Below are 27218 nucleotides of genomic sequence, written 5' to 3'. Positions count from 1 at the left end.
GATACCTGCTCGGGTCAGAAGCCCCTCCCCTCTCCACTGTATAGACTCGGCAAGTAAACTGCTAGCCGGAGGGAGATCCCGCAGCTCGCAATGGGAGTAAAGGGCCCTGGATAAGTGGCAGGGGCAGCTGGACGAGGTCAGGGGGGCCCTTCATGGTTTCTTGCACCGGGGCCCTGAAGGTTCTAGTTACGCCACTGTCATGACCCCTGCTCTCTGTACATTATATACACCTGATCTTGATGTGTATGTTAAGTACTTTTGTACCCTGGGCTCTGTGTGATATGCATTCCTGACCTCTACTCTCCTGTACTCTGTGCCATATGCACTCCTTACCCCTGCACTCTCTGACTCCTACACTCTGTGTCTTAGGCACTTCCAATCCATGTACTCTGTAAAATGTACAATCTTGACCCTGTTACGCACCCTTGACCCCTGCTCTTTGTGTCTTACACATTTTTTACCCATGTACTGTATGGGATGTGCACACCTGACCCCTACACTGTCTGCATTACTTATTGTTGACCCCTGCACTCAGACCCCTGCTATCTGTACATTATATACATCTGATCCTGATATGTGTGTTGTGTACTCTTGTCCCCTGGGCTCTGTGCGATATGCATTCCTGACCTCTGCTCTCTGTGGGTTATACACCTCCACCTTCTGTACTCTGTGCCATACGCACTCCTTACCCCTGCACTCTCTCTGTTGCATACTTTTGACCCCCATGCTCTGTTTCTTAAAGCAGAGTTCCACCCATTTAAAGGTCTCAGCAGCTACAAAAAAAGTAGCTGCTGAATTTTAATAATTGGACACTCACCTGTCCCACGATCCAGCGATGCAGGCGAACGAAGCCCCGCTCCTCTCCCCCTCCTCTCTGCGGCGCCGGCATCACTACTGTGGGCATGCACTGCGGATGCCCAAGCCACACTGCACGCTGTGATTGGCCGGACAATCTTCTGGGACCTGTGACGTGTCCCAGAAGATTGGAGGGAGGGGGGAGAGGTGAACTTCCTTCCAGCGCCGTGGAGCCCCGGGAGGAAGTGGGAGCTGGATGCCTCTAAAAAGAGGGTATCCGCCCCCCCCACCCAAAAAAAATGACATGCTAAATGTGGCATGTCAGGGGGTCACCGTCACTTAAAGCGGAAGTTCCATTTTTGGGTGGAACTGCGCTTTAAGCACATCTGACCCCTGTACTTTGTGCAATATGAACTCTACATTGCCCTGCAGTGATTAGACACAAGAGGCGGGATTTATGATTTCTCCAATCACAAGTAGGGGACAGGGATTGCGCCTCTCCAGACATTCTCAGCCAGGATAAGGAACTGTCCATGAGTAAAGCAGCAATGTGGCGGCCTTTTTTGGGGGCATCAGATTGATTGGGCTCAGGGGTGGCTGTGTCAGTTTCATTTCGGGACACTGTATTGTCCTGAAATGAAGGTGCCCAGGACCTAGGACAGACCTGCAAAATGGACCACGTTGTCACCCTAGTGGCCATATACAGTATATACAGTCTAAGGACAGCAAGTGGTTAAAGCAAGTGAGAACAGTCTCCTGCTGGAGCGTGATGTGAAATAGATCTGTAATGTCAGCAGAGTGCTTTAAAAAAACAACCTGAGATGTTATCAGGCCCTGCTGCTTTCTTTATGTTTACTCCCATTAGGACATACCTTACATAGTGATATCAGGTTGAAAAAAGGTACAATTCTAGTGTTTATCACTTTCTTCATGTCACGCTTGTGAGTATGTGTTTGACGTTTAGTTTTAATAAAAGTCAATGGTAATGCACTGTGTTTGTGCCCTCCTGTTTACTGTTACAGAACCATGACTGGGGTATTGCCCATGTTACGGCTGCCGTGTCACTTACCCAATTCCCCTTCATTTTACTTCCGACCAGCTTAACCGGTTCCCGACCGGCTCATGAAGATATACTGCGGCACAATAGAAACATAAATGATCCAAGGTCCGCCTCCATCCCTAATTCAATACATATATACAAGGGGTTCACCCTGGGACTTTGAGTGAGGTGAATATGGTTAGTCAAGAAACATGTCATGGAAGTAAAATCATGTAGATTTATTACAATTGTTGCACATCTGAAACACAACAGCAATAACTACAGGCCCATAAAATATGCATAAAATGTGAACATGAGACAATCCACATACATGGTAAAACAATATATAACAATATACAAACATCAGAGAAATTTGCAAGCATGAGTAGTACCCAACGACGTTTTGCGAGACCACGCTTGCTCTTCAGGGGTAAATGCTTTGCTATATCTGTAATACAAGTAGTAAATCAAATGAATGAGTGCATATTACATCAAACAGGCAGGAAGGTGAGTAATCATCGGAGTCAGGCTAGGGACCCCAAAAGGTAACCCCAATTGGGGAACAACCGGAGCACCGACATGGCCTTTGTAGATACAAATATAAGTGTCCTTAGAAGTCTACCCTTGTCCATGATCATGAACTATAAAGATGGTAAAAAAAAAGAATATATATATATATATATATATATATATATATATATATATATATATACACCAGAAAGACCCTGCCAATGAGGTAAACTTCCTGCTGTGTTGGGTATGCATATTGCAAAAATAATAAGAGAGTATGTAGATGCAGGTGATTTTCCTGTATTGTTTCATATACATATAAGCGTATAGGGACCAGCATAAAGTAAATGCTGGTATATGTTGGGAGACTAAAAGGGCATAAATAAAGGACATTACAGAGTAAAGAAATGTTGGGCCAGTAAGTGTGCAAGTGCACATTGAGTGGAATAGAGTGGGGGTTGAAAGAAAAGGATAACAAATGTGCTAAAATGTCAACTAAGCTATACAGCAAAACAATTTACCTGGGTGTGATGTGAGACCATCCCATTGTGGAAGTGCAGCTGCGGCACAATGGCTCTCCTGGGCGAAATCCTGTACGGGTACGTCCTTTCCCTTAGTGGCCACCAGAGGGCGCCCGCGCACCCGCTGCATGGCGAGGGACATGTCGGACTCCTAAGTAGGAACATCAAAATGTCTCCTCACCTAGTAAGTCACATCCCCAAACAGTTAGAACATGCTGAGGGAACACACATTTAACCCTTTGATCGCCCCCTAGTGTTAACCCCTTCCCTGCCAGTGACATTTACACAGTAATCAGTGCATTTTTATAGCACTGATTGCTGTATAAATGTCAATGGTCCCAGAAATGTGTCAAAAGTTTCCGATCAGTCCGCTGCAATACTGCTAAAAATCACAGATCACCGCTATTATTAGTAAAAAAATAAATTTTAAAAAATGCCATAAAAATGCCATAAATCTTTCCCATAGTTTGTAGACGCTATAACCTTTGCGCAAACCAATCAATATACACTTATTGCAATATTTTTACCAAAAATATGTAGAAGAATATATATTGGCCTAAACTGATGAAGAAATTATTATTATTTTTTTTTTTTTTAAATTGGGGATATTTTTAATAGCAAAAAAGTAAAAAAAATGGAGGTGATCAAATACCACCAAAACAAAGCTCTATTTCTGGGGAAAAAAAGGACGCAAATGTTGTTTGGGTACAGCGTCGCACGACCGCTCAATTGTCAGTTAAATCGATGCAGTGCCAAATTGTAAAAAGTGCTCTGGTCAGGAAGGGGGTAAAATCTTCCGGGGCTGAAGTGATAATTCAACTATAATAACACAGACCAAACATCTTTCTTTGGGTTTAAATGGCCATAGCAGCCCTTTTATTAAACAACCATAAATAACAATAAAATCTCTTTATTATATTAACATTACATTCTCAATTAAACAAAAACAAAACATCCTGATGTAACTACCAGCTCTTCTACTAGGTCTTAGGATATTTGAAGGCACACTTGCATGACCAACCAGCTGTATCTGGCATCAAATTACATCTCCACGGCCCCCAGCCGCAACTACACCGGCAGCCAGCTAACCCAACCCATATACTTCTGACACTTATTTGGGCAGGTACACACATACCGAAGATGGGCCCAACCCATCGTTCTCCAAAGAACGAAACCATTCCCGCCTTCAAAAACCATGCGACCTCTGCTTGCCGCTATGACTACACCAATCCCACCCAAAATTACCTGTCAAAGTAACTACCCATATAAAAAATAAAGGGGCAGGAGGGTGGGAGAAGCTTGTCCGATGCTGTCCCCTGACCAACTGATGCCAGAGTCAACACTTCCCCCCACTAGAACCCTAGAACCACACCCTACCCTCCACCAATGGGTTAAGGCCTGTTCTCTTTAACCACTTGCCGCCCGCCATATAGCAGAATGACGGCGGCAAAGTGGTTTCAATATCCTGACTGGACGTCATGGGGGGGCGCGCATCGCGGCGATCGTTGTTGCGGTGTGTCAGTCTGACACCCCGCAACACCGATCTAGGTAAAGAGTCTCCGTCAGATGGACACGGCTGATCACGATGTAAATAGGAAGAGCCGGTGACAGACGCGAGTAGAGGAGAGCCAATCGGCTGCTCTCCTGACGGGGGGGGGTCTGTGCTGATTGTTTATCAGCACAGCCCCCCCTCGGATCCTACCCAGGACCACCAGGGAAGCCGCCCAGGACCACCAGCGAAGCCGCCCAGGACCACTAGTAAAACCAGCCACACGGGTCCACCAGGTATGCCCCCTAGACCCCCAGGGAAAAACTAATCAGTCCAAAGGCAGCTGCCAATCAATGCCCAGGCAGCTGCCAATCAGTGCCCACTCCAATTCCTACCACTGCCAGTGCCACGTATCAGTGCCACGTATCAGTGCCCATCAGTGCCACCTATCAGTGCCCATCAGTGCCGCCTATCAGTGCCCAGCAGTGCCGCCTATCAGTGCCCATCAGTGCCACCCATAAGAACCCATCTTTGCAGCCTTTCAGTGCCCATCAGTGTCGCCTATCAGTGCCCAGCAGTGCCCACCAGTGCCACCCATGAGTGCCCATCAGTGCCGCCTATCAATGCCCATCAGTGCTGCATATCAGTGCCACCCATCAGTGCCGCCTAACAGTGCCCATCAGTGCCGCATATCAGTGCCCATCGTCAGTGCCCGCTCATTGGTGCCACCTCATCGCTGCCGCCTTATCAGTGCCCGTCAGTGCCGCCTTATCAGTGCCCATCAGTGAAAGAGAAAAGTTACTTATTTACAAAATTTTTAAACAAAAACAAAAGCAAAATTTTTTTTTTTTTCAAAATTTTCGGCCTTTTTTTATCTGTTTCGCAAAAAATAAAAACCGCAGAGGTGATCAAATACCAGCAAAAGAAAGCTCTATTTGTGGGAACAAAATGATAAAAATTTAGTTTGGGTACAGTGATGGATGACCGCGCAATTGTCATTCAAACTGCGACAGCGCTGAAAGCTGAAAATTGCTCTGGGCAGGAAGGTGTCTAAGTGCCCTGTATTGAAGTGGTTAAAGACAAAACACTCTTATATTAACCCCTCCTTTACTACATCCTAGACTGTCAAACCCAGTCATGTAGGCCTTTCTGCTTAAGCTGAGCCTGCAGCTCCAGGCCTATATCTTTCTTAAATCTGCCTTGTTGAAATCCCCACCTTCAATACAAATACTCCAGTGAGGAAAAAAAAGAGGTGCTGAGACTTTATATGAGTTCATGCAAAGTAGTGAGAGCACAAAAACCCTTGTACAACATGACACAATATTAGGGATGCACCAATACCATTTTTTAAATTAAAATACTTCTCGCCGATACCAAGTGCAGATACTCTGCTGTGTGATTTGAGTCCATACAAAATGAATCGGTGCAAATCTTACTGCAAAGAAGGCGATTTGAACGGAATGCAGTTCCATTTCTGTCTGAAAAGCATGCGGTTTCCTCACCGCTCCTATGAGGCTTGTCATAGCGATTTAAGCCTGGGTTTACACAGGAGCAATGCAGGAAACCGCATGACAGGAATTGCAACACATTACTATTCAAATTGCATGCGATTCTTTGCAGTGTGATTTGCGTACATTAGTTTTGTATAGACTCAAATTGAATTGCAAAGTTTTGGTTTAGGGTATCAGGAGCATTTTTTTTTACGAGTATTATTATTATTATTATACAGGATTTATATAGTGCCAACAGTTTACGCAGCGCTTTACAACTTGAGGGTGGAGAGTACAAATAAAATACACTTTAATACTGCTTATTAGATAAGCACCTGAATGACCGCAACATCCAGGGATATACAATGTAATACTGACACATAATCACACACATAGGTTGGACTTGATGGACTTGTGTCTTTTTTCAACCTCACCTACTATGTAACTAAGTAATACAGTAGGAATCAGAGGGCCCTGCTCCTTAGAGCTTACAATCTAAGAGGGAAGGTCAAGAGGTACAAGAGGCACTAATCACTGAGAAATGCATCCCAGCTTAGTCTCCCTATAAATTTATGGCAGCTTATGGGGTGGTGCAGACAGGGGCAAGGGGCAGACATCATGGCTCTGTCCTGAGTGGCTCTGTCATGAGTGATGCACAGTTTCACCGACGCAGTTTAATGAAAGCATGATAACTAAACATGCATGAACAACAACAAGAACTCTGCTCCACTCTGCAAGACGACAAGCAAACCAGCTTTGACATTTATTTTATATTAGGTTAGTTTCCCACTCTCTATCCACTAACATGCTCCTTATTCTCTTCCTTCTCACATTGGTGTCTTCTATCCTCAAATTATCTTTACTCTACTCCCCCTCTCTTCTCTGCAGCATGCACATACCCTCTCCCTACTATGGCACCCATCATCTCCTGCATTTGCTGCACCCACATGCTGACATAAACACCAGGGCCACTAGACACGTGCGCTCATGCACATCCCACTCCCACCTTGCCTTCCTCGCCCTCCTCCTTCTCCTAGTCTCAGGTGGCATTTCTCCTAATCCTGGTCCGCCATTTTCCAAATGCAAGCCATATATCCAATACCCCTCCCCCCCTGGCAACCACCGCAATCCACTCAGTTTAATTTCTATCCCCCTGCTTCCTCAAAGCACCCCACCAATCTCATGCGCCCTTTGGAACGCCGGCTCCATCTGTAACAAGCTAACATCTGTACATGACCTCTTCATCTCTCATGGCTTGAACATACTCGCCATAACAGAAACCTGGCTTCAAAATTTTGACTCAGCTTCTCCTTCTGCCCTCTCCCATGGTGGTCTCCATTGGACTCACTCCCCCAGACACAACAGACAGAAAGGAGGTGGAGTTGGCTTCCTTCTATCCCCACAAAGCACCTTCCAAGTCCTTCCTGTCCCTCCCTCTCTATCCCTCTCTTCTTTCGAGATGCACTGTATTCGTCTGTTTTCTCCCATTTCTCTGAGGATTGCAACAATTTATAGGCCTCCAGGACCGGTATCGCGCTTTCTTGATGACTTTGCTGCCTGGCTACCCTACTTTCTCTCCTCTGAAATACCCACCATTATTCTTGGTGACTTTAACATTCCTGTCAATGTTAACAGCACAACTACTGACCTTATATTCTACCATCTCTGCAACCCTGGCAACCTCACCAACACCCCCTTTCCTCTATCTGATCACAACCTCATTACTTTCACTGTATCCTTGCCTCCAACCACCCATCCCTCCAAGCAGCAAACAATTACTTGTAGAAACCTTCGCCACTTTAACCCTTCTCTTCTCTATTCTGCTACCGACCACCTATATGACATAATCTCTCCCCTGTCCTGTCCTGTCCTGGCCACCTCTGTCTACAACAGTTCACTCTTATCATCACTAGATGCACTTGCTCCTCTAACCACACGCAGCATCAGGCCCTGACCGTTACAACCCTGGCAAACTGACAACACTAGAAATCTCAAGAGACATTGCCGTGCTCTTGAACGACTGTGGCGTAAAACCAAATGCCTGCAAGACTTCACCCTATATAAATCTGCCCTTCTAAAATACAATTCATGCCTCCATGCTGCCAAACAAGCCTACTTTGTCTCTATTATTAATTCCTTGTCATCCAGTCCCCGTCGGCTCTTCTCAACCTTTAACTCTCTGCTTCGTCCACCACCCCCTCTACCCACTAACTCACTCACTGCCCAAGAGATTGCCAATCACTTCAAAGACAAGATCGATGCAATTCGTGAAGGACATCTCCACTGTGCGTACGTCTTCCCCACCCAACATACCTTGCCTAGCAGCACATTCAACACTCTCCTCTTTTGAATTGGCTACTACGGAAGAGGTTACAAAAATTTTCTCGGATGCCCACCTAACCAATTGCCCCTTGGATCCTGTTCCCTCACAACTACTACGGTCACCCTCTTCTTCTATCCTATGTTCCCTCACCCACATCTTCAATCTCTCCCTCTCTAGTGGCATCTTCCCCTCACCTCTAAAACACGTGCAGATCACTCCCATTCTTAAAAAGCCCTCACTGGACCCTACCGACCTGAACAACTTAAGACCCATCTCATTGCTCCCATTCACCTCTAAACTTCTAGAACGCTTAGTCTACAACCGTCTTAGCTCCTACCTCAATGAAAATAACCTTCTTGACCCCTTACAGTCTGGCTTTCGCTCGCAGCACTCCACGGAAACTGCCTTACTAAAACTCACTAATGATTTACTAACTGCTAAAACCAACAGCCAGTACTCCATACTCCTACTACTTGACCTCTCTGCGGCCTTTGATACTGTTGACCACCCGCTCCTTCTCAATAAACTACATTCCCTTGGCCTCCGAGATTCTGCTTTACCCTGGTTCTCTGCCTATTTATCACAGCGCTCCTTCAGTGTCACCTACAACTCTGTCTCCTCCTCTCCACTGCCCCTTTCTGTGGGGGTCCCCCAAGGCTCGGTTCTTGGACCCCTTCTCTTCTCTATCTACACCTCCTCCCTAGGTCACTTAAAAACTGCCCACGGATTCCAATACCACTTATACGCTGATGACACCCAAATCTATCTGTCTACTCCTCACCTCACTCCTTCAGTCTCCTCTCGCATTACTAACTTACTAACTGACATATCAGCATGGATGTGGCACCACTTCCTTAAACTAAATCTCTCTAAAACTGAGCTATTAATATTCCCCCCCGCCCGTGCCCCCCTCCATGACTTTTCCATCAAAATCAACAATGCAACCATCAGTCCCTCCCCTCACGCCAGGGTACTAGGTGTAATCCTAGACTCTGACTTGTCATTTCGGCCTCAAATCCAATCGCTGTCAAAAGTTTGTAGAATTCACCTCCGTACCATCTCTAAAATTCACCCTTTTTTAACAAATGAAACCACCAAGCTCCTCATTCACTCCCTTGTTATCTCTCGCCTTAACTATTGCAACTCCCTTCTCATTGGCTTACCTCTCCATAGGCTATCCCCTCTTCAGTCTATCATGAATGCTGCTGCCAAAGTTATCCACCTTACCAACCGCTCAGTGTCTGCCAACCCTCTACTCCAATCCCTATACTGGCTCCCAATCACCCAGCGAATTAAATTAAAAATACTAACCACAACATACAAAGCCATTCACAACTCTGCCCCAAGCTACATCACTAATCTTGTCTCCAAATATCACCCAAATTGACCTCTCCTCTCTTCTCAAGACCTCCTGCTTTCAAGCTCTCTCATCTCCTCCTCCCATGCTCGTCTCCAGGATTTCTCCAGAGCCTCTCCCATCCTCTGGAACTCGCTACCTCCATCTATCCGGCTATCCCCTACTCTTGCTACCTTCAGGCGATCCCTGAAAATTCATGTCTTCAGGAAAGCCTATCACGTCTCCAACTAATCTCCTACCACTTCCATCAGCTCATTCCCCACAGTTACAACCTTTTGTACCACCTGCCCCACCCTATTAGATTGTAAGCTCTTCTGAGCAGGGCCCTCTTATTCCTCTTGTATTTTATTGTATTATAACTGTATTATCTCCCTTTTATATTGTAAAGCTCTGCGTAAACTGTTGGCGCTATATAAATCCTGAATAATAATAATAATAACCGTGGGGGATGTGCTGATGGAGAAAATAAATGTACAGTTGTTAGGTAGGGACCGGATAGGCTTCTCTGAAGAGATGAGTTTTCAGGGTACTGAAGGGCACTGAAAAGATGAGTTTTCAGTATGAGCATACTCAGTATCGGCACCTACACAATATAATATAGATGTGAATGTAACCTGTATAATCATAAGTCTAACAATCACAGAAAATCATGGATAACATGTATGCTTCCTCATTCTCAAACAGACAGCAGATGGTCACAAGCAAAATTAAACAGCACAAGGGTGAAAAGATACTGCCCACAGCGTGTGCGCAGGCCACCATCTTGGTAGCATGTAGTGAGATCTATTGGATTTCTCTTATTCAGGGACAGTGTGAGTTAGAGAAAGCTATATATATGTATGGCTAGATCTATTCACAAGAGGTGCCCGGGGACGTGATGTACTCTATAGGGGAGATTTACTAAAACTGGAGCACACAGAATCTGGTGCAAATGTGCATAGTAATCAATCAGCTTCTAGGTTTTATTGATAAAGCTTAATTGATCAAGCTGAAGTTAGAAGCTGATTGGTTACTATGCACAGATGCACCAGATTCTCCATGTCCCAATTGTAGTAAATCTCCCCCATATCTTGTGAGAAATTTGGGGCATGAAATGCTGAAAGCCACTGAAAGCTGAAAAATGGCCTGAGCAGGAGGGGGGGGGGGGGTAAAAGTGTCCGGTATTGAAGTGGTTAAGTATGCCCATGTGGATGAGGCCTTGTTCACTAAAATAAATGAACAATCTATTGATTTACTAAGCAATCATGAAGAAATCTTTCAGTGGGTTTCATGATCAGCCCTTCAATATTATAATACAATTCTCTTTTGTTTCAGCAACCTACAGCAGAATGACAGCACTGCCATCAATTTTGTACCTATTTTTATGTCTCTCATGGCAAACATCCAGTGGCTTATCAGAGGAAAATTTTCAAGATCTTTTAGCGCAAAATGTAAGTGAACAATACAAATAACATGTTGTATGTTTTTGTCACAACCGGTCACATGAAGGAAAATAACATGACTAAAGTATTGGTTAACCTAGGTCCTCACAATGTTAGAATAAAGACACAGACTGAGTGACATGGGTTTTATACGGCCACAACAGCCAATTTTATTAACCAAAGAATAAAATAACATAATATTAAAACACACCAATAAGTGCAAATTCAACAATGTAATGCCCAACAAGAGGTCTTTGGGTGTCCTTAACCTCCCTGGTGGTATGATTATGTCAGGAATTTTGTACCAAAAGCAGTACAATTTTATGCATGGAAATTTGGTGTTATGTATTGTAGGCCTGCAATTCTTAGTAATTATTTACTTAAACCTGACCAAACAAGACTCTAGTAGACATCCCAGATGTGATAAAGTTTGAAACACAAAATCATGAATTATAATCTAATAAATAATATTTTTTTTTTCAATAATGTAATACACAATAGTGAAATTTGTCAAACAAAGAAAATTCAATAAGCATCCTGAGCGTGATAAATTTTGAAACAAGGTACAGCACAAAGTCCGAAGTCATAATCAGGACAATGGAACCTACTTTCTTTTTGGACTTTCTTTCCATTGCCATCTCTCTTTGAACAGCAAACCACGCACATTTGCGGTTGGCGGTATGTAGTCCATAAAGTGAGACCAGTCAGGCGTTCTGGGTTGGCAACGTCAACAGCACGTCGTCCTGGTCTGTTCACAGCTACTGATGGCGTCTGGTGGTTGACAAAAATCTGCTCAGCCACCTTCCAGATAAAATCAGAATGAACAAGAGGCTTATCACTCTTTTCTCTGTACAGGATATATGCATTCCAAAAGCATTGTTCCAGAAGATGCCTGAAAATCTTCTTATAATACTTTTTTTGCTGTAGTCTATCACGACTTGCACATCTTTTTCACCTTTTATGTGGACCATGGCAGTGGAGGTATTGTGCACAGTACTCATGAGACACACATCCTTCTTGTCTCGCCATCGCATTGCCATCATCTTACCCTTCTCCCAGGCGACCATTTCACAGGTTTTTAGTTTTTTCTTGGCAAACATAGATGGCATGTCATGTCGGTTAGGCCTAACGGTACCATACGCATCAGTCTTGTTTTGTAGCAAAACCTCATACAGTTCCGGAGACGTGTAGAAATTGTCAATGTTCACACAATATCCCTGGTTCAGCAATGGCTCCAGCAGTGTAAGGACAGATGATGTGGCCATCCCTTAGCCGCTGTACCTGGGGTTGAACTTCGTGCCTTTAACGGTGTAAATGATCGAATTTCAGATGTACCCAGTGGATGACTCACAGAGCATGTAGGATTTGATGCCAAACCGCGCTCTTTTGGATGCAATAAACTGTATCCAGTTTAGACGTCCCTTGTAGGCCATCAGACTTTCATCCACGCTGACGTCCCTTTCTGGCACGTAGGCCTGCTGGAAATTGGTCACAATAATTTGGCATACCTCCCAGATTTTTTTTAGTTTGGGCGCAGGATGCGTGGCCTCATCAAATTCTTCGTTGTTCGTGAAGTCGAAATACTTCATGATGAGGGAAAACCGGTATCCTGACATCACGGTGCCAAAAAACAGAGTGGCCAGTAACTTATTGGTGGTCCAGTACCATTTCGGGAGCGGTTTCCGCACCACCCCCCTGAAGAATGATGAGTCCCAGAAACTGCCAGATGTCCTCTTTGGTCACCGGTTCCCACCTTCTGCTTCTGGAAAACCTGGCATGAAGCGTAGCGGATTGCTGCTCTTGGTAGCGATTTGTCTCTGTGACAATTTTTTCAATTACCTCCTCAGTGAGGAATAATTGCAGGTATGCCAGAGGGTTGTCACGCTCAACATCTACCTTCATCCCAGGTGATCCAGTGAAGGGGAATTTTGGGGGCGCTACCTGGTCCGTATTACAGTCAATAGGGCACCAAGTGCGCACATCGCAGAGGTCAGGTGCAGGATCATCACCGTTGTCACTTGCCAGATCAGTGTCAGATGACAAATCTCCCCACAACTCACTATTGCTCAGTTCTGCGAGCAACTCTGTGTCGCTGTCACTCAACTGGTCCAAAAGCGCTTTTGTAGTAAAGTGGCGCTTTTTTTATGCCATGTTATAAAAATTTTTGCGCACAAATGACAGTAAAATGGCAGGCAAGGGGCACTGTACAGTGATCAAGTGTCAGATCTGAGATGATACAGGGTAATCCTCTCAGATTACAATGTATCACCTCTTTTATGTGTGTCACTTTTGAATTACCCGCCCAGATCCGCTCCCATGCACCGCTGCTGCTCGCAGGGAACGGAACCGGGAAGTCAGATGCCAGTCGGCGCTCTCGCCGGTGATCTCGCCGGCAACCACAGTGGAGGACGTCGCTGGATCGCCAGGAGAAGGTAAGGGGACTCTGCTGACAGCTCTACAATGTTACCCCGAGCGTGACTCGGGGTTACCGCTCCTGGCAGAGAAAATCAACCCCGAGTCACATTTGGGAATACCGCCAGGGAGATTAAGGCGCAATTTTTACTGGAATCGTCCATGTCCTCAGCCATGCCCCAACCGGCTCAAAGACTTTCCGACATCACACATAATTCCATATTCCCCTGCCCCAGGAGACCTCGCTCATGGGAAAACATTCACAACATACACCATTTAGTAAATTATTATTACATTTTTCTTTTTTTTTCTGATTATTATTATAATTTTTTTTGTTTTATATAAACTTGATAAAAACTTTAGACACATAAATACAACCACTTACCAATCCACTTCGGTAAACCCCTAATACCAGGGTGGGTGGGTGGGTAGCTGACACTTCTCCTGACTCCTTGGAATGTGAGAGAACTACCTCATCACAAAGACCCTCTCATCTGAACCCTGCCCCTTCGAACTCTGCCTCCAATTCGCTCTTCTCCCACTTATCCAAAATGTCCCCCTCTCCTCCCACTTATCCCCAATGTGCCTTCTCTCCCCCCTCTTATCCCCAAATATTCCTTCTCTCCCCCCACTTATCCCCAATATTCCTTCTCTCCCCCACTTATCCCCAATATCCCTTCTCTCCACCCACTTATTCCAAATGCCCCCCCTCTCTCTCCTCCCACTTATCCCAAATATTCCTCTTCTCCACCCACTTATTCCAAATGCTCCCCTCTCCTCCCACTTATCCCCAATGTCCCCCTCTCCCCCCACTTATCTGAAATGTTCCTCCTCTCCCCCACTTATCCCCAATACCCCTCTAGTCCCACCACTTATCCTCAATGTCCCCCTTCTTCTTCTACTTATCCCCAATGTCCCGCTTCTCCCACTTATCCCAAATGTCCTTCACCCCCCCCCACTTAGCACCAATGCCCCCTCCCCCCACTCAGCAACAATGTTCCAACTCTCCCCCAAGTTAAAATTTAGGACATTGCTCCCCCCCCCATTTAGCAATGTCATCCCCTATCCCCTCTCTTTGCACTAATGCCCCCCCACTCCACTTAACATTGCACTCCTACTGCAAGTTGTAGTTGCTTTTCTGTAGCAGCCCCTCTCTCTGATACTATCTAGGTGGTGAAGAAAAGGGCTTGGGAGTGGGAGGAGAGCTTTGTACTAGAAGGGGGGTTGTAAACTGTCCTGTGAGATATGCATTCCTGAACTCTGTTCTCTCTGCATAGCACACTCCTGAACTCTGCACTCTATACATAGTACAATCTTGCATTTTGTATATAGCACACTCCTGATCTTTGCATTCTGTATGTAGCAATCTCCTGAACTCTGCACTCTGTGCAGAATGCACAAATGGTATTTAACAATGCCCCATTAAGACTCTCCCACTGTTAGGTGGCGGTGACATGGTTAAATTCCTGCACCTATTATCTGAGAAAAATAGCCCTGCCTATAGTATGTCTGCAGTCTTTCATTGTCTCTTGCAGTATGTCTGCAGTCTCTGACCATCTCCTGTATCATGTCTGCAGTCTCTCACCATCTGCTGTAGTATGTCTGCAGTCTCTAACCATCTCCTGTATCATGTCTGCAGTCTCTCACCATCTCCTGTAGTATGTCTGCAGTCTCTCACCATCTTCTGTATCATGTCTGCAGTCTCTCACCATCTCCTGCAGTATGTCTGCAGTCTCTCACCATCTCCTGTAATATGTCTGCAGCCCCTGACCATCTCCTGTAATATGTCTAGCACTAAATATTATGCACAACCCTTAAGTCAGGGTTATGATTGGCTGCCTGCTCTGCTGTATATAAGTGCTCCTCCTTATATACAACCTGAACATCTGATTGGCTACCCACAGCCTTTAAATATTGGTTGGTAATGAGAAGATATCTCTTTGACTACTGTAGTCAAAGAGATATCTCAGATCTAGCCAATAATAAAAGGCTGCAGGCAGCCAATCATAGGCTCAGGCTGTGAGTGGAGGAACACTTTGCGTTTTGACAGCCACAGCATGTATGCAGCAGCAGAGCAGTCCCTGGGTCCTCATTCTTAGGTGCTAAAAGTCCACAGGTCAGGGGGCACAAATGACTTGCCTTGCCCCGGGTGCTGACAACTCATGCTATGCTACTGCTGGCAGGGAAGGGGTTAATATCAGGGGCAATCAAAGGGTTAAATGTGTCTCTAGGCTTGAGTCAGAGCCAGTAGAATGCCTGCTGTCATCAAAAGTCCTGCATTTCCACTTGTCCTCACTGTACTTCCACCTCACGATAGCTCCTTCCTCTAAACTGACCAAGGTTTTTTTGAAGTGGCAACAAGATATTCCTTCCTTAACTGAGGAGGACTGGTAAGGCTGTGTTTCTTCCTATGTCACAAATTTGATCTCTGCATGGGATCGCTTTATTCAATTGAAGTTTCTGCATAGAGCTTACTATACGCCTCAGAGACTAGCTGCTATCTACCCTGATAGGTCCTTGTCATGTCCACGATGTTGGAACCTGTAGGCTTCTTTTATACATGATTTGGTCATGTACCCTTCTGAAGGAATATAGGGAGAAGGCCCTAGCAGATATTAACCAGGCTGCAGGGACTACCCTTGCACTTACCCCTGAGTTCACATTGTTAAATGTAATTGCAGACCCCACTGTGCGTAAATATACTAAACTATTCATAATATATGCTGCATATTATGCTCGTAGAGAGATTTTGCTGAAATGGAAGGCTGCGATGCCACCCACTGTTGTCTCCTGGAGAAATACCCTGAATAACGTCTTACATTTGTATAGAATAACGTACATTAACAGGAACTGTCCGAGTAAATTTGACAAGATCTGGTCTTCCTGGATAGAGTCTTGGGACTCCCTACAAATGGAGATTTCTCCACCTAGCCCAGAGGTGGACCCATAGAATTGAACATACTACTTGACTTGGTCTCCCCTGGCATGGTTACGCCCCCCCCAGCTGACTCTCCCCTCCCTTTGTAGCAATTTCCTCCTTTATCCTTGGGTCCTCCCCCCGTTCTACCACCCTGCCTCTTCCCTCTCTTATGCCCCGTACACACGGTCGGATTTTCTGACGGAAAATGTGTGATAGGACCTTGTTGTCGGAAATTCCGACCGTGTGTGGGCTCCATCACACATTTTCCATCGGATTTTCCGACACACAAAGTTTGAGAGCAGGATATAAAATTTTCCGACAACAAAATCCGTTGTCGGAAATTCCGATCGTGTGTACACAAATCCGACGGACAAAGTGCCACGCATGCTCAGAATAAATACAGAGATGAAAGCTATTGGCCACTGCCCCGTTTATAGTCCCGACGTACGTGTTTTACGTCACCGCGTTTAGAACGATCAGATTTTCCGACAAGTTTGTGTGACCATGTGTATGCAAGACAAGTTTGAGCCAACATCCGTCGGAAAAAATCCTAGGATTTTGTTGTCGGAATATCCGAACAAAGTCTGAGCGTGTGTACGGGGCATTACACTCCTTTTCCTTGGGCCCTCCCCCCCTTGATGATGCGATCCTGGCCTTTGTCAGATGCTCCAAATGCGTTGTCTATTCTGTTAGATGTTTCCCCTTGCACAGTTCTCTTTTTGTTGTGAACATGTATACCTGTACATTTATGTATGCCATGCAACTATTTTCTGTTACTGACATGTGATTACTCTAACTCTAGTTCTTTCCATTGTAAAAAAAAAAAAAAAAACAGTGTGTGTTCCTGTTTAGCAGAAACACAAGATCTCTGTCTTCTCCTGTCACAGAACAGCGATCTGCCTTGTTTGCATAGGTAGACTGCCGTTCTGTCTGCCTTGGGAATGAACGGTGGGTCCCAGCGGACATTGGGTTCATCGGACCAGCTGATTGGCTCCTCATAAGTGCCAACAGTCCCGATTTTCCCGGGACAATACCAATTTTGGGACCCTCGTCCCGATCGGAGGCCGTCCGATTCTGGATTTTGCCTTTTTTGCCCAGGGAAATCGGGAATGTTTGCTTTTGCACTTTTGCAGCAGTTGGCTTCAACAAAGCTGCACGGATCGGCCCCTCCCCTCTCCACTGAACACATGGTGCCGGCTGCTCGTGGAGTTCCTTCTGCTCTTGTCCCTGTCTCTCAGTGTAAAGCCCAGGCAGCAATTTAACTTTAATGTACAGGAGGAAGGTTAACTATATACAAGGGGGGGGGTTAGCTATATACAAGAGGGGGGTTAACTATATACAGGAGGGGGGCTTAACTATATACATGAGGGGGGTTAACTATATTCAGGAGGGGGGGTTAACTATATACAGAAGGGGGTTAACTATATACAGGAGGGGGGTTAACTATATACAGGAGGAGGGTTAACTATATATAGGAGGAGGGTTAACTATATACAGGAGGAGGGCCGAACTATATACAGGAGGGGGGTTAACTATATACAGGATGGGGGTTAACTATTTACAGGAGGAGGGAGTTAACTATATACAGGAGGGGGGGTTAACTATTTACAGGAGGGGGTTAACTATTTACAGGAGGGGGGTCAACTATATACAGGAGGGGGTTAACTATGTACAGGAGGGGGAGGGTTAACTATGTACAGGAGGGGGTTAACTATATACAGGAGGGGGGGGTTAACTATGTACAGGAGGGGGGTTAACTATATACAGGAGGGGGGTTAACTATGTACAGGAGGGGGTTAACTATATACAGGAGGGGGGGTTAACTATGTACAGGAGGGGGGTTAACTATATACAGGAGGGGGGTTAACTATGTACAGGAGGGGGGTTACCTATATATAGGAGGGGGGTTAACTATATACAGGAGGGGGTTAACTATTTACAGGAGGGGGGTCAACTATATACAGGAGGGGGTTAACTATATACAGGAGGGGGGTTAACTATTTACAGGAGGGGGGTTAACTATATACAGGAGGGGGGGTTAACTAGTTACAGGAGGGGGGGTTAACTAGTTACAGGAGGGGGGTTAACTGTATACAGGAGGGGGTTAACTATATACAGGAGGGGGGTTAACTATATACAGGGGGGTTAACTATTTACAGGAGGGGGGAGTTAACTATATACAGGAGGGGGGTTAACTATTTACAGGAGGGGGTTAACTATGTACAGGAGGGGGGTTAACTATGTACAGGAGGGGGAGGGTTAACTATGTACAGGAGGGGGGTTAACTATATACAAGAGGAGGGTTAACTATGTACAGAAGGGGGGTTAACTATATACAGGAGGGGGGGTTAACTATATACAGGAGGGGGGGTTAACTATGTACAGGAGGGGGGTTAACTATGTACAGGAGGGGGGTTAACTATATACAGGAGGGGGGTTAACTATGTACAGGAGGAGGGGTTAACTATGTACAGGAGGGGAGGTTAACTATGTACAGGGGGGTTACTATGTACGGGGGGAACTATGTACAGGGGGGTAACAATGCACTGGGGGGGGTTACTATGTACAGGTGGGTAACAATGCACGGGGGGGGTTAAGTACAGGGGGGTAACTATGTACAGGGGGTAACTAGGGGGAGAGGGGTAACTATGTACAGGGGGAGGGGGTAACTATTTACAGGGGGGTAACTATGGCTCTGCCTGGGACACTGATGTAAGGACTAATGCCCCATACACACGGTCGGATTTTCCGATGGAAAATGTCTGATCGGAGCGTGTTGTCGGAAATTCCGACCGTGTGTAGGCTCCATCGGACATTTTCCATCGGATTTTCTGACACACAAAGTTGGACAGCAGGAGATAAAATTTTCCGACAACAAAATCCGTTGTCGGAAATTCCGATCGTGTGTACACAAATCCGACGGACAAAGTGCCACGCATGCTCAGAATAAATAAAGAGATGAAAGCTATTGGCCACTGCCCCGTTTATAGTCCCGACGTACATGTTTTACGTCACCGCGTTTAGAGCGATCGGATTTTCCGACAACTTTGTGTGACTGTGTGTATGCAAGACAAGTTTGAGCCAACATCCGTCAGAAGAAATCCTAGGATTTTGTTGTCGGAATGTCCGAACAAAGTCTGACCGTGTGTACGCCCTATAAGGCTGGGAACACTGGTGTAAGCACTGACTCTGCTGGGGGTACCTGATGCAAGGATGGACTCTGCTGGGGACACCTGATGCAAGAACGGACTCTGCTGGGGGCACCTGATGCAAGGACAGACTCTGCTGGTGGCAGGCGACGTGGCAGGTGACACGCTCACGGATCCCACTGATTCTGCATTATGGTGAGTTGAATGATTTCATTTTATATTACAATGTAATAATAGAAATAACGCACTTCAATCATCCTGACACCATAACAACCATGGTGCCGGGATGATTAAAACGCGCTAACACCAGTTGTTTGGAGTATCTTTATCTTCGGATTGTTAAACTTTCTAGAATACACATATTTCTATTGTTGTGTAGGATCTGGGGCTACTGTCCCTCCATCCCCCTCTCCCCCTTTCCCTCTCCATCCCTCATTCATCTCAGACTCTAACCCCCTTTGAGCCACGCCCATTTAAGCCACGCCCACTATTTTGGGTAAACCACTGCCACTTCTCGCCACATTTTTTGTTTTTCCCTATGCCACGCTTGCAAACGCATGCCCCCCTAATTATAATATGACTCCGCCTACAGCCAAAAAAGTGTCCCGGAAATTTCTTTTACAATGTTGGCAACTAAGACCCTTTTTCACACCGAGGGCGTTTTGCAGGCGCTATAGCGTTAAAAATAGCGCCTGCAATCTGCCCTCAAACAGCTGCTCCATTGTTTCCAGTGTGAAAGCCCGAATAGCGGCGTTTTACCGTCGATGCTATAGGCGGCTCGGTGTGAAAGGGGTCTTAGGCTCCCGCTGTGTCTAATCACAGCGGGAGCGGGTCACCGGTGGTGTGAACACACGTCCCAGACCCAGAAGAAGGAAGAAATCACGTACAGGTACGTAATTTCACGCTTAAGTCCACCCTGCCACAGTGTATGTACTGTATGTGGGGCGATCCTTAAGTGGTTAAAAAACTAAATACGCAAACCCAAATATGGCCTAAAACATTGGCTGCGGCTCTATTGATTTCAAAAACAGTAATTATTAAATCATTATAAAAGGAAAAGACAAAAAAAATATGGCCTCTCACTACAACTCAAGCCTCATCCATGAAAAACTGAATTTTTCAAACAACCGCCTCCTTTTTTCAAGGCGACCCACCACATAATAAGGCCCCAAAAAAAAGGGGCGGGGAGCTCAAAAGCTGTATTCTTTGTCAGCTCACCTCACACTATAGATGTAGAGGGTCTCCACAACCCTCTAGAATTTTCTAAAAGGTCACCTGACTTTTCTCCTCACTTTTTTCCCCTCACAAAAAAGATGCAGGGAGAATCTTGAAACCTGCTGCTGCCATGATCCAGTGAGGGAAGGGGGGCCTTAAAACAGGCTTCCCTCATATCCCTTTCACTCTTTTTTCCTAATATTACACAGCCAAAATGTTACAGCATTTACAGAACTCCAGGTAACATGTAATACATACTGTATGTAAGCAGCTGTGTGCAGGGCAGCCTAGCTGGCTGCAGGAGGTAGTGGGTTAACAAGTGTATATTCTCACTTCCAGCCTCTTTGAAATGTTTATTATGTGTACATAGGTTCAGAGCTGTTTGGCCTCTATATTGTCTCTGGCACCATTTTGAAGAAGTCTGGTGTCCTGATAGGACAAGCAAATCTCGAGAGATTTGGTCGGCCATTTTTGGGTGGATATCTTATATAGGATGGCTCAGCCATGTTTAGTGCAGTTCACGTGTGTACACAGATAGGGTGAGTGAACCTGCTTGTCAGGGTGAGTGAGGAGACGATAGGGAGAGTGTTCTGGCCTGTGAGGGATAGCTCAGGGTTCCCTTTGGAGTCCTGTATCAACAATCCTGGTCGGATAAAAGACTCCCCATGGCGGATAATAAATCCGGTGCCCTCGCTGTGAGGAAGGGACAAGTGTATTAGATGCCTATATCCATCTGCTGAAGGAATACCGCTGTTATACCGGGTAACGTGTGTGAATATCAGCCTCTACAGATACGCATTGTGTACTTGGGTTTATACTGTGTCAGTCAGTGAGAAGTGACTATAGTGCTGACAAATACAACTACTGCTTACATCAGAAGCGACTTTGCTGTGTATCTATGCCTCCATGTCTGGAGTGAAACTACTTGCATTACTGCTGTAAATACTCTACCATCATCTCTCCGGTAATAAACATTGCCTGGTTATAAAGTCAGTACGTGTGATTCCCTCTGTGAAGCCGCTACACCCTACACCCGCTTACATGTAAACGAGAGCTGTGTAAGCTGCACAGGGATAGGAGACCTGGTTTTACACTATTGCAGTTCAGTACCACTTCAAAGTCCCGTCCCTCCCCCACCCTGTGAATGGACAGTGGAAAGAGAAGCAGAAGACTGATCTCATCTCTTTGTCATTTTCTTCTCTAGTCAATATCAGTTGCGGTTGGTGGTAGTTTTCTTTTGGGGGGGGTGGCAAACAGTGCACCCACCAATGCCGCCCCCCCTCCCCGGTCCGGTCGGGTCTGAAGCACTTACCCCATCTATGGTGGTGAGCATCATGGGCGGTGGGCATCACGAATGGCTTCCCCTTTTCTCCTCCACAGGCATCAAGGGTGGTGGGCATCACGGGCGGCTTCCCCTTCTCTCCTCCGAAGGCATCACGGGCGATGGGCATCACGGGCGGCTTCCCCTTCTCTCCTCTGCAGGCATCACGGGTGGTGGGCATTATGGGGAGCTTCCCCTTCTCTCCTCCGCAGGCATCACGGGCGGCTTCCCCAATCTCCTCCGCACGCATCACGGGCGGCTTCCCCTTCTCTCCTCCGCAGGCATCACGGGTGGTGGCTATCACGGGCGGCTTCCCCTTCTCTCCTTCGCAGGCATCACGGGCGGTGGGCATTATGGGGAGCTTCCCCTTCTCTCCTCCGCAGGCATCACGGGCGGCTTCCCCTTCTCTCCTCCGCAGGCATCACGGGCGGCTTCCCCTTCTCTCCCCTGCAGGCATCACGGGCGGTGGGCATTATGGGGAGCTTCCCCTTCTCTCCTCCGCAGGCATCACGGGCGGCTTCCCCTTCTCTCCTCCGCAGGCATCACGGGTGGCTTCCCCTTCTCTCCTCCGCAGGCATCACGGGCGGCTTCCCCTTCTCTCCTCCGCAGGCATCACGGGTGGTGGGCATCCTGGGCGGCTTACCCTTCTCTCCTCCGCAGGCATCACGGGCGGCTTCCCCTTCTCTTCTCCACAGGCATCACGGGCGGCTTCCCCTTCTCTCCTCCGCAGGCATCACGGGTAGTGGGCATCCTGGGCGGCTTCCCCTTCTCTCCTCCGCAGGCATCACGGGCGGCTTCCCCTTCTCTCCTCTGCAGGCATCATGGGCGGTGGGCATTATGGGGAAATTCCCCTTCTCTCCTCAGCAGGCATTACGGGCGGCTTCCCCTTCTCTCCTCAGCAGGCATCACGGGCAGCTTCCCCTTCTGTCCTCTGCAGGCATTACGGGTGGTGGGCATTACGGAGAGCTTCCCCTTCTCTCCTTTGCGGGCATCACGGGTGGTGGGCATCATGGGTGGCCATCCCCTTCTCTCCTCCGTGGGCATCACAGGTGGCTACCCCTTCCCCTGCTCAGGGGCTTCCACTGGCTTCTGTCTCCTCCCTCCTCGTTGACGGCTAATCGGAACGCTTCTCCTTTTGGCCAATCGGGAAACGGGTCCTAGACCTGTTCCCTAATTGGCGGGGAGAAGATTCAGTGTGAAATTAGCGAATATTCATTCTCTAATGTCACACAACTGGGTGGGCTTGGTTCGCAGTGCTCTGTGCCCAAAGACCACCATATTTTGAAGCCTATTAGAGCCTCTGGTGTTAATCACGTGTTTAAACCCCCCCCCTCCATTGTAATTCATGCATCCACCGTCCTGCAAGGCGCCGGATGTATGGATAGGGGGTGCGGCGCCCTTAATGTGCGCCCCTGGTCAGCACGTTCCTTTTATTGCAGCACACCTGATTGGCTCCTTGTGTTGTCCCCCCCCCCCCCCAGTCTTAGCTCTGCTGTACCAGGACTGTGAGAGGAAGATACTGAGTTACATGTACAGGCAAAGCGACATACTAGTATATAGTTGCCTGTTTTCGGGTCCTGCTGTGATTGTACACAGCGGGAATTTGTCAGCAGGTCCTGGCCAATGATTAATGGGCAGGACCTGCTGACCAGCTGTGTACAATCGCTTTCCAGGCAGTGTCATTAGTACTGTGAAAGTGTATAGTGCTTTCACTGATCACTGTATTAGTGTCATTGGTGATGTCAGTGGCAGTTAGTGTCCGATTGCCAGCCGCACTTTAGTGTATAGCAGTGGGGCAACAAAATGAAAATTCTGGACTGAAACCGAAAACTCAGGATGCACGTGGCCGAAAACCGAAATCGAAATGGACAGTTTTAAATTTTTTTTTATTATTTTTTTTATTTAATTGTATTATATTTGACTTTTTAATTAATATCATGAATTTATTTTCAGCCACTAACGGCACCTTTTCAGCCAATAGGCTGCTTTCACACTGAGCAGTTTCTGAAGCGTTTTTGCATCAAATCGGTGTTCCAGCCGCAATTTTTTTTTTAAAAGTCAGCAGCTACAAACACTGTAGCTGCTAACCTTTAATAAGGACACTAACCTGTCCAGGGAGCCCGCGATGTTGGCCCCCCGAGGCTGATCCATCCATTGTGGCTTCACTGCCCGTTTCCTACTGCGCATGCACGAGTCGCGTGGCGCTTTGTGAATGGCCCTGTTGTTTTCTGGGACACACACATGTCCCAGAAGACAACGGGGCAGCTCGCCGAAGAGGAGGAAGCGCCGCGGAATAGGAAGAGGCAGATTAGGAAGACTGCCTAGCAACAGGGGTTTCTGGGAAGTAAATTTTTTTTTTTTTCACATTTTTTAAATATTTTTTTATTTTAGGGTGGACCTCCGCTTTAAAAAAAAAGCACAAGAAAAGCTCAAGAAATATGCATCCCTTTAAATTCTATGATTCTACTGGTCAATTGTGCTTCTGTTGCGGTGTGGAAAATCATGATTGCTGCATTTTTGGTGCATATTTGGACAGTTAACCTCTTCAGCCCCGGAAGGTTTACCCCCCTTCATGACCAAGCCATTTTTTGCGATACGGCACTGCGTTACTTTAACTGACAATTGCGCGATCCTGCAACACTGTACTTTAATAAAATGTATGTGTTTTTTTCCCACAAATAGAGCTTTCTTTTGTTAGTATTTGATCACCTCTGCGCTTTTTTTTTTTTTTTTTGCGCTATAAACACAAAAAGACCGACAATTTTGAAAAGAAAAACAATATTATTTACTTTATGCTATAAAACATATAAAAAAAAGTGTAAAAAAAAATCAAATTTATTCATCAATTTAGGCCAATATGTATTCTGCAACATATTTTTGGTAAAAAAAAAATCCCATAAAGCGGACCAGTGACACCAATACAGTGATCAGTGCTAAAAAAAAAATAACTGTCACTGTACTAATGATGGCAGGGAAGGGATTAACATCAGGGGTTAAATGTGTTCCCTGGGAGTGCTTTCTAACTGTGTATGTGTGTGTGGGGGTGTGTGCTTAGACTGGGGGAAGACAGAGATTTGTGTTCCTGCTTAGCAGAAACACAAGATCTCCATCTTCTCCTCTCACAGAATGCCGATCTGCCTTGTTTACATAGGCAGCGTGCCGTTCTTCCTCTCTTGGGAACGATCGTGGGGTGCCGGCGAACATCAGGTCCTTCAGACCCGCTAATTGGCTCCCGCTGTGCCCATTTACAGCAGGAGCGGGTTACTGACAGCGCGCGTGCATGTCCCAGACTCGGAACTAGAAATCACGTACAGGTACATGATTTTGTCCAGAAGGGCCAACCTGCTACAGTATATATACATGGTCCAAGAGAGGTTAAAAAAGCGCACCAAAAATGTACCTCCGCATTGAAATGCATTGCAAACGAAACAAAAATGCATAAAAAGCGCACGCATGTTGCCATTTTGATGCAGATTTAGAGTTACGTGACCTATGAAAATTGCACAATAAACGCAGCAAAATCCACCTTTTTTTTTTCTATCAGCAAAATGCTCATAACCCCATTTTTGGCCAATAATTTTCAGTGTCCGATATCCAGTGCATCCCTAGTGTATAGTGCCATTAGTAGTATAAAAAGGAAAAAGAAAAAAAATTCAAATATATTCCACAGTTTGTAGACGCTATAACTATTACGCAAACCAATCAATATACATTTATTGGGATTTTTAGCAGAATAAATTTTGGCTAAAATTTAAGAAGAAATTCGATTTTTTTTTTTTACATTTTCTATTAGATTTTTTTACTAGCAGAAAGTAAACAATATTGTTTTTTTTTTCAAAATTTTTGGTCCTTTTTCATTTATATAACAAGGCATAAAAAACCCAGTGGTCATCAAATACCACAGATGAAAGCCCTATTTGTGGAAAAAAAAGGATATGCATTTTGTTGCATGACCGCGCAATTACCACTTAAAGTAGCGCAGTGCTAAATAGCAAAATATGGTCATGAAGGGGGTAAAATCTTCTGGAGCTCAAGTGATTAGGCAAAGAAGGAACTAGAGAAAGCAGAGTGCGTCTTTGCTAAAACCTACATACTAGCCTGATATCTGCTTTGTAGGAGAACTTAGCTTTCTGACCGGTGTCAGGAATGTGTGTCTATTCATTTCTGAATGGTTCAGGGTTGTGTGTCCTTGTGAGTGTTTTTGCAAGTACCAGTGTATACCCGTGTACTGTAATTGCATTCCACATGTTCTGTACATGAAGATTTTACTCATGTTCTGTACACTCTTGCACACTGTATGGCCCTTTTACGGCTGTGCCCCATGAGCCTCTATTTTGCAGCCTACCAGACCTCCAATGTAAACACACAGCAGATGTCTCAAGGTTGTTAGAAACTGACTTCAGAGTCTCTGCTTTGATCTTTGAGGATGAATTACTTCATAGTACACGCGGCTATAGAGGTCATAGATGGCTTGTTTAACCGCTACCCACGCAAATATACTGCGGCAGGGCGGTCCTCCTGCACAAAATCACATACTGGTACGTGATTTCGTGCACTGGGTCTGGGGTGCGCGCCACTGGTAAACCACTCCCGCTGTGATTGGACACAGTGGGAGCCAATCAGCGAGTACGGCGGACCCTATGTCCGCTGGGACCCGCCAATCCTTCTCCTGTAAACAAGGCAGACCGCCGTTCTGTGAGGGAGGAAGATAGAGATCTTATGTTTCTGCTAAGCAGGAACACGGATCTCAGCCTTCCGATAGTACAAGCATCCCCCACACAGTTAGCAAGCCATTCCATGGAACACATTTAACCCTTTGATCGCCCCTGATGTTAACCCCTTCCCTGTCAGTGTCATTAGTACAGTAACAGTGCATTGTTTTAGCACTGATCACTGTATTCGTGTCACTGGTCCCCAAAAAGTGTCACTTAGTGCCAGATTTGTCTGCCGAAATGTCGCAGTCCTGCTAAAAATCTCCGATCACCGCCATTACTAGTAAAAAATATATATATAAAAAAAAAAGTCCATATATCTATCCCATTGTTTGTAGACGCTTTTGCACAAACCAATCAATATATTTACCAAAAATATGTAGCAGAATACATATTGGCCTAAAATGATGAATACATTTGTTTTTTCTACATTTTGTTATTGGATATGTTTTATAGCATAAAGTAAAAAATATAGGGTTTTTTCCCCAAAATTGTCTGTCTTTTTTGTTTATAGCGCAAAAAATAAAAAGCGCAGAGGTGATCA

At 45.9% G+C, this 27218-nt stretch overlaps 1 protein-coding gene across 4 annotated transcripts in view; it reads left to right on the top strand.

The window, feature by feature from the left end:
- LOC141139297 (adhesion G protein-coupled receptor F5-like) overlaps window positions 1–27218 on the top strand; it is a 343899-nt gene that overhangs the window by 15446 nt on the left and 301235 nt on the right. For all 4 annotated transcript variants that reach the window (XM_073625269.1, XM_073625266.1, XM_073625268.1 and 1 more), the window contains exon 2: window positions 10839–10954. In XM_073625269.1, coding sequence (XP_073481370.1) covers window positions 10853–10954 — 102 coding nt within the window. In that variant the 5' untranslated portion in view covers window positions 10839–10852. The remainder of the gene's footprint in view (window positions 1–10838; window positions 10955–27218) is intronic.

This window comes from Aquarana catesbeiana, linkage group LG04 (genome assembly GCF_042186555.1).
Source record: "Aquarana catesbeiana isolate 2022-GZ linkage group LG04, ASM4218655v1, whole genome shotgun sequence".
In the NCBI taxonomy this organism is placed as follows: Eukaryota; Metazoa; Chordata; class Amphibia; order Anura; family Ranidae; genus Aquarana; species Aquarana catesbeiana.
The sequence above is the reverse complement of the archived record's forward strand: the minus strand, read 5'-3'. Positions and strand labels throughout refer to the sequence as shown.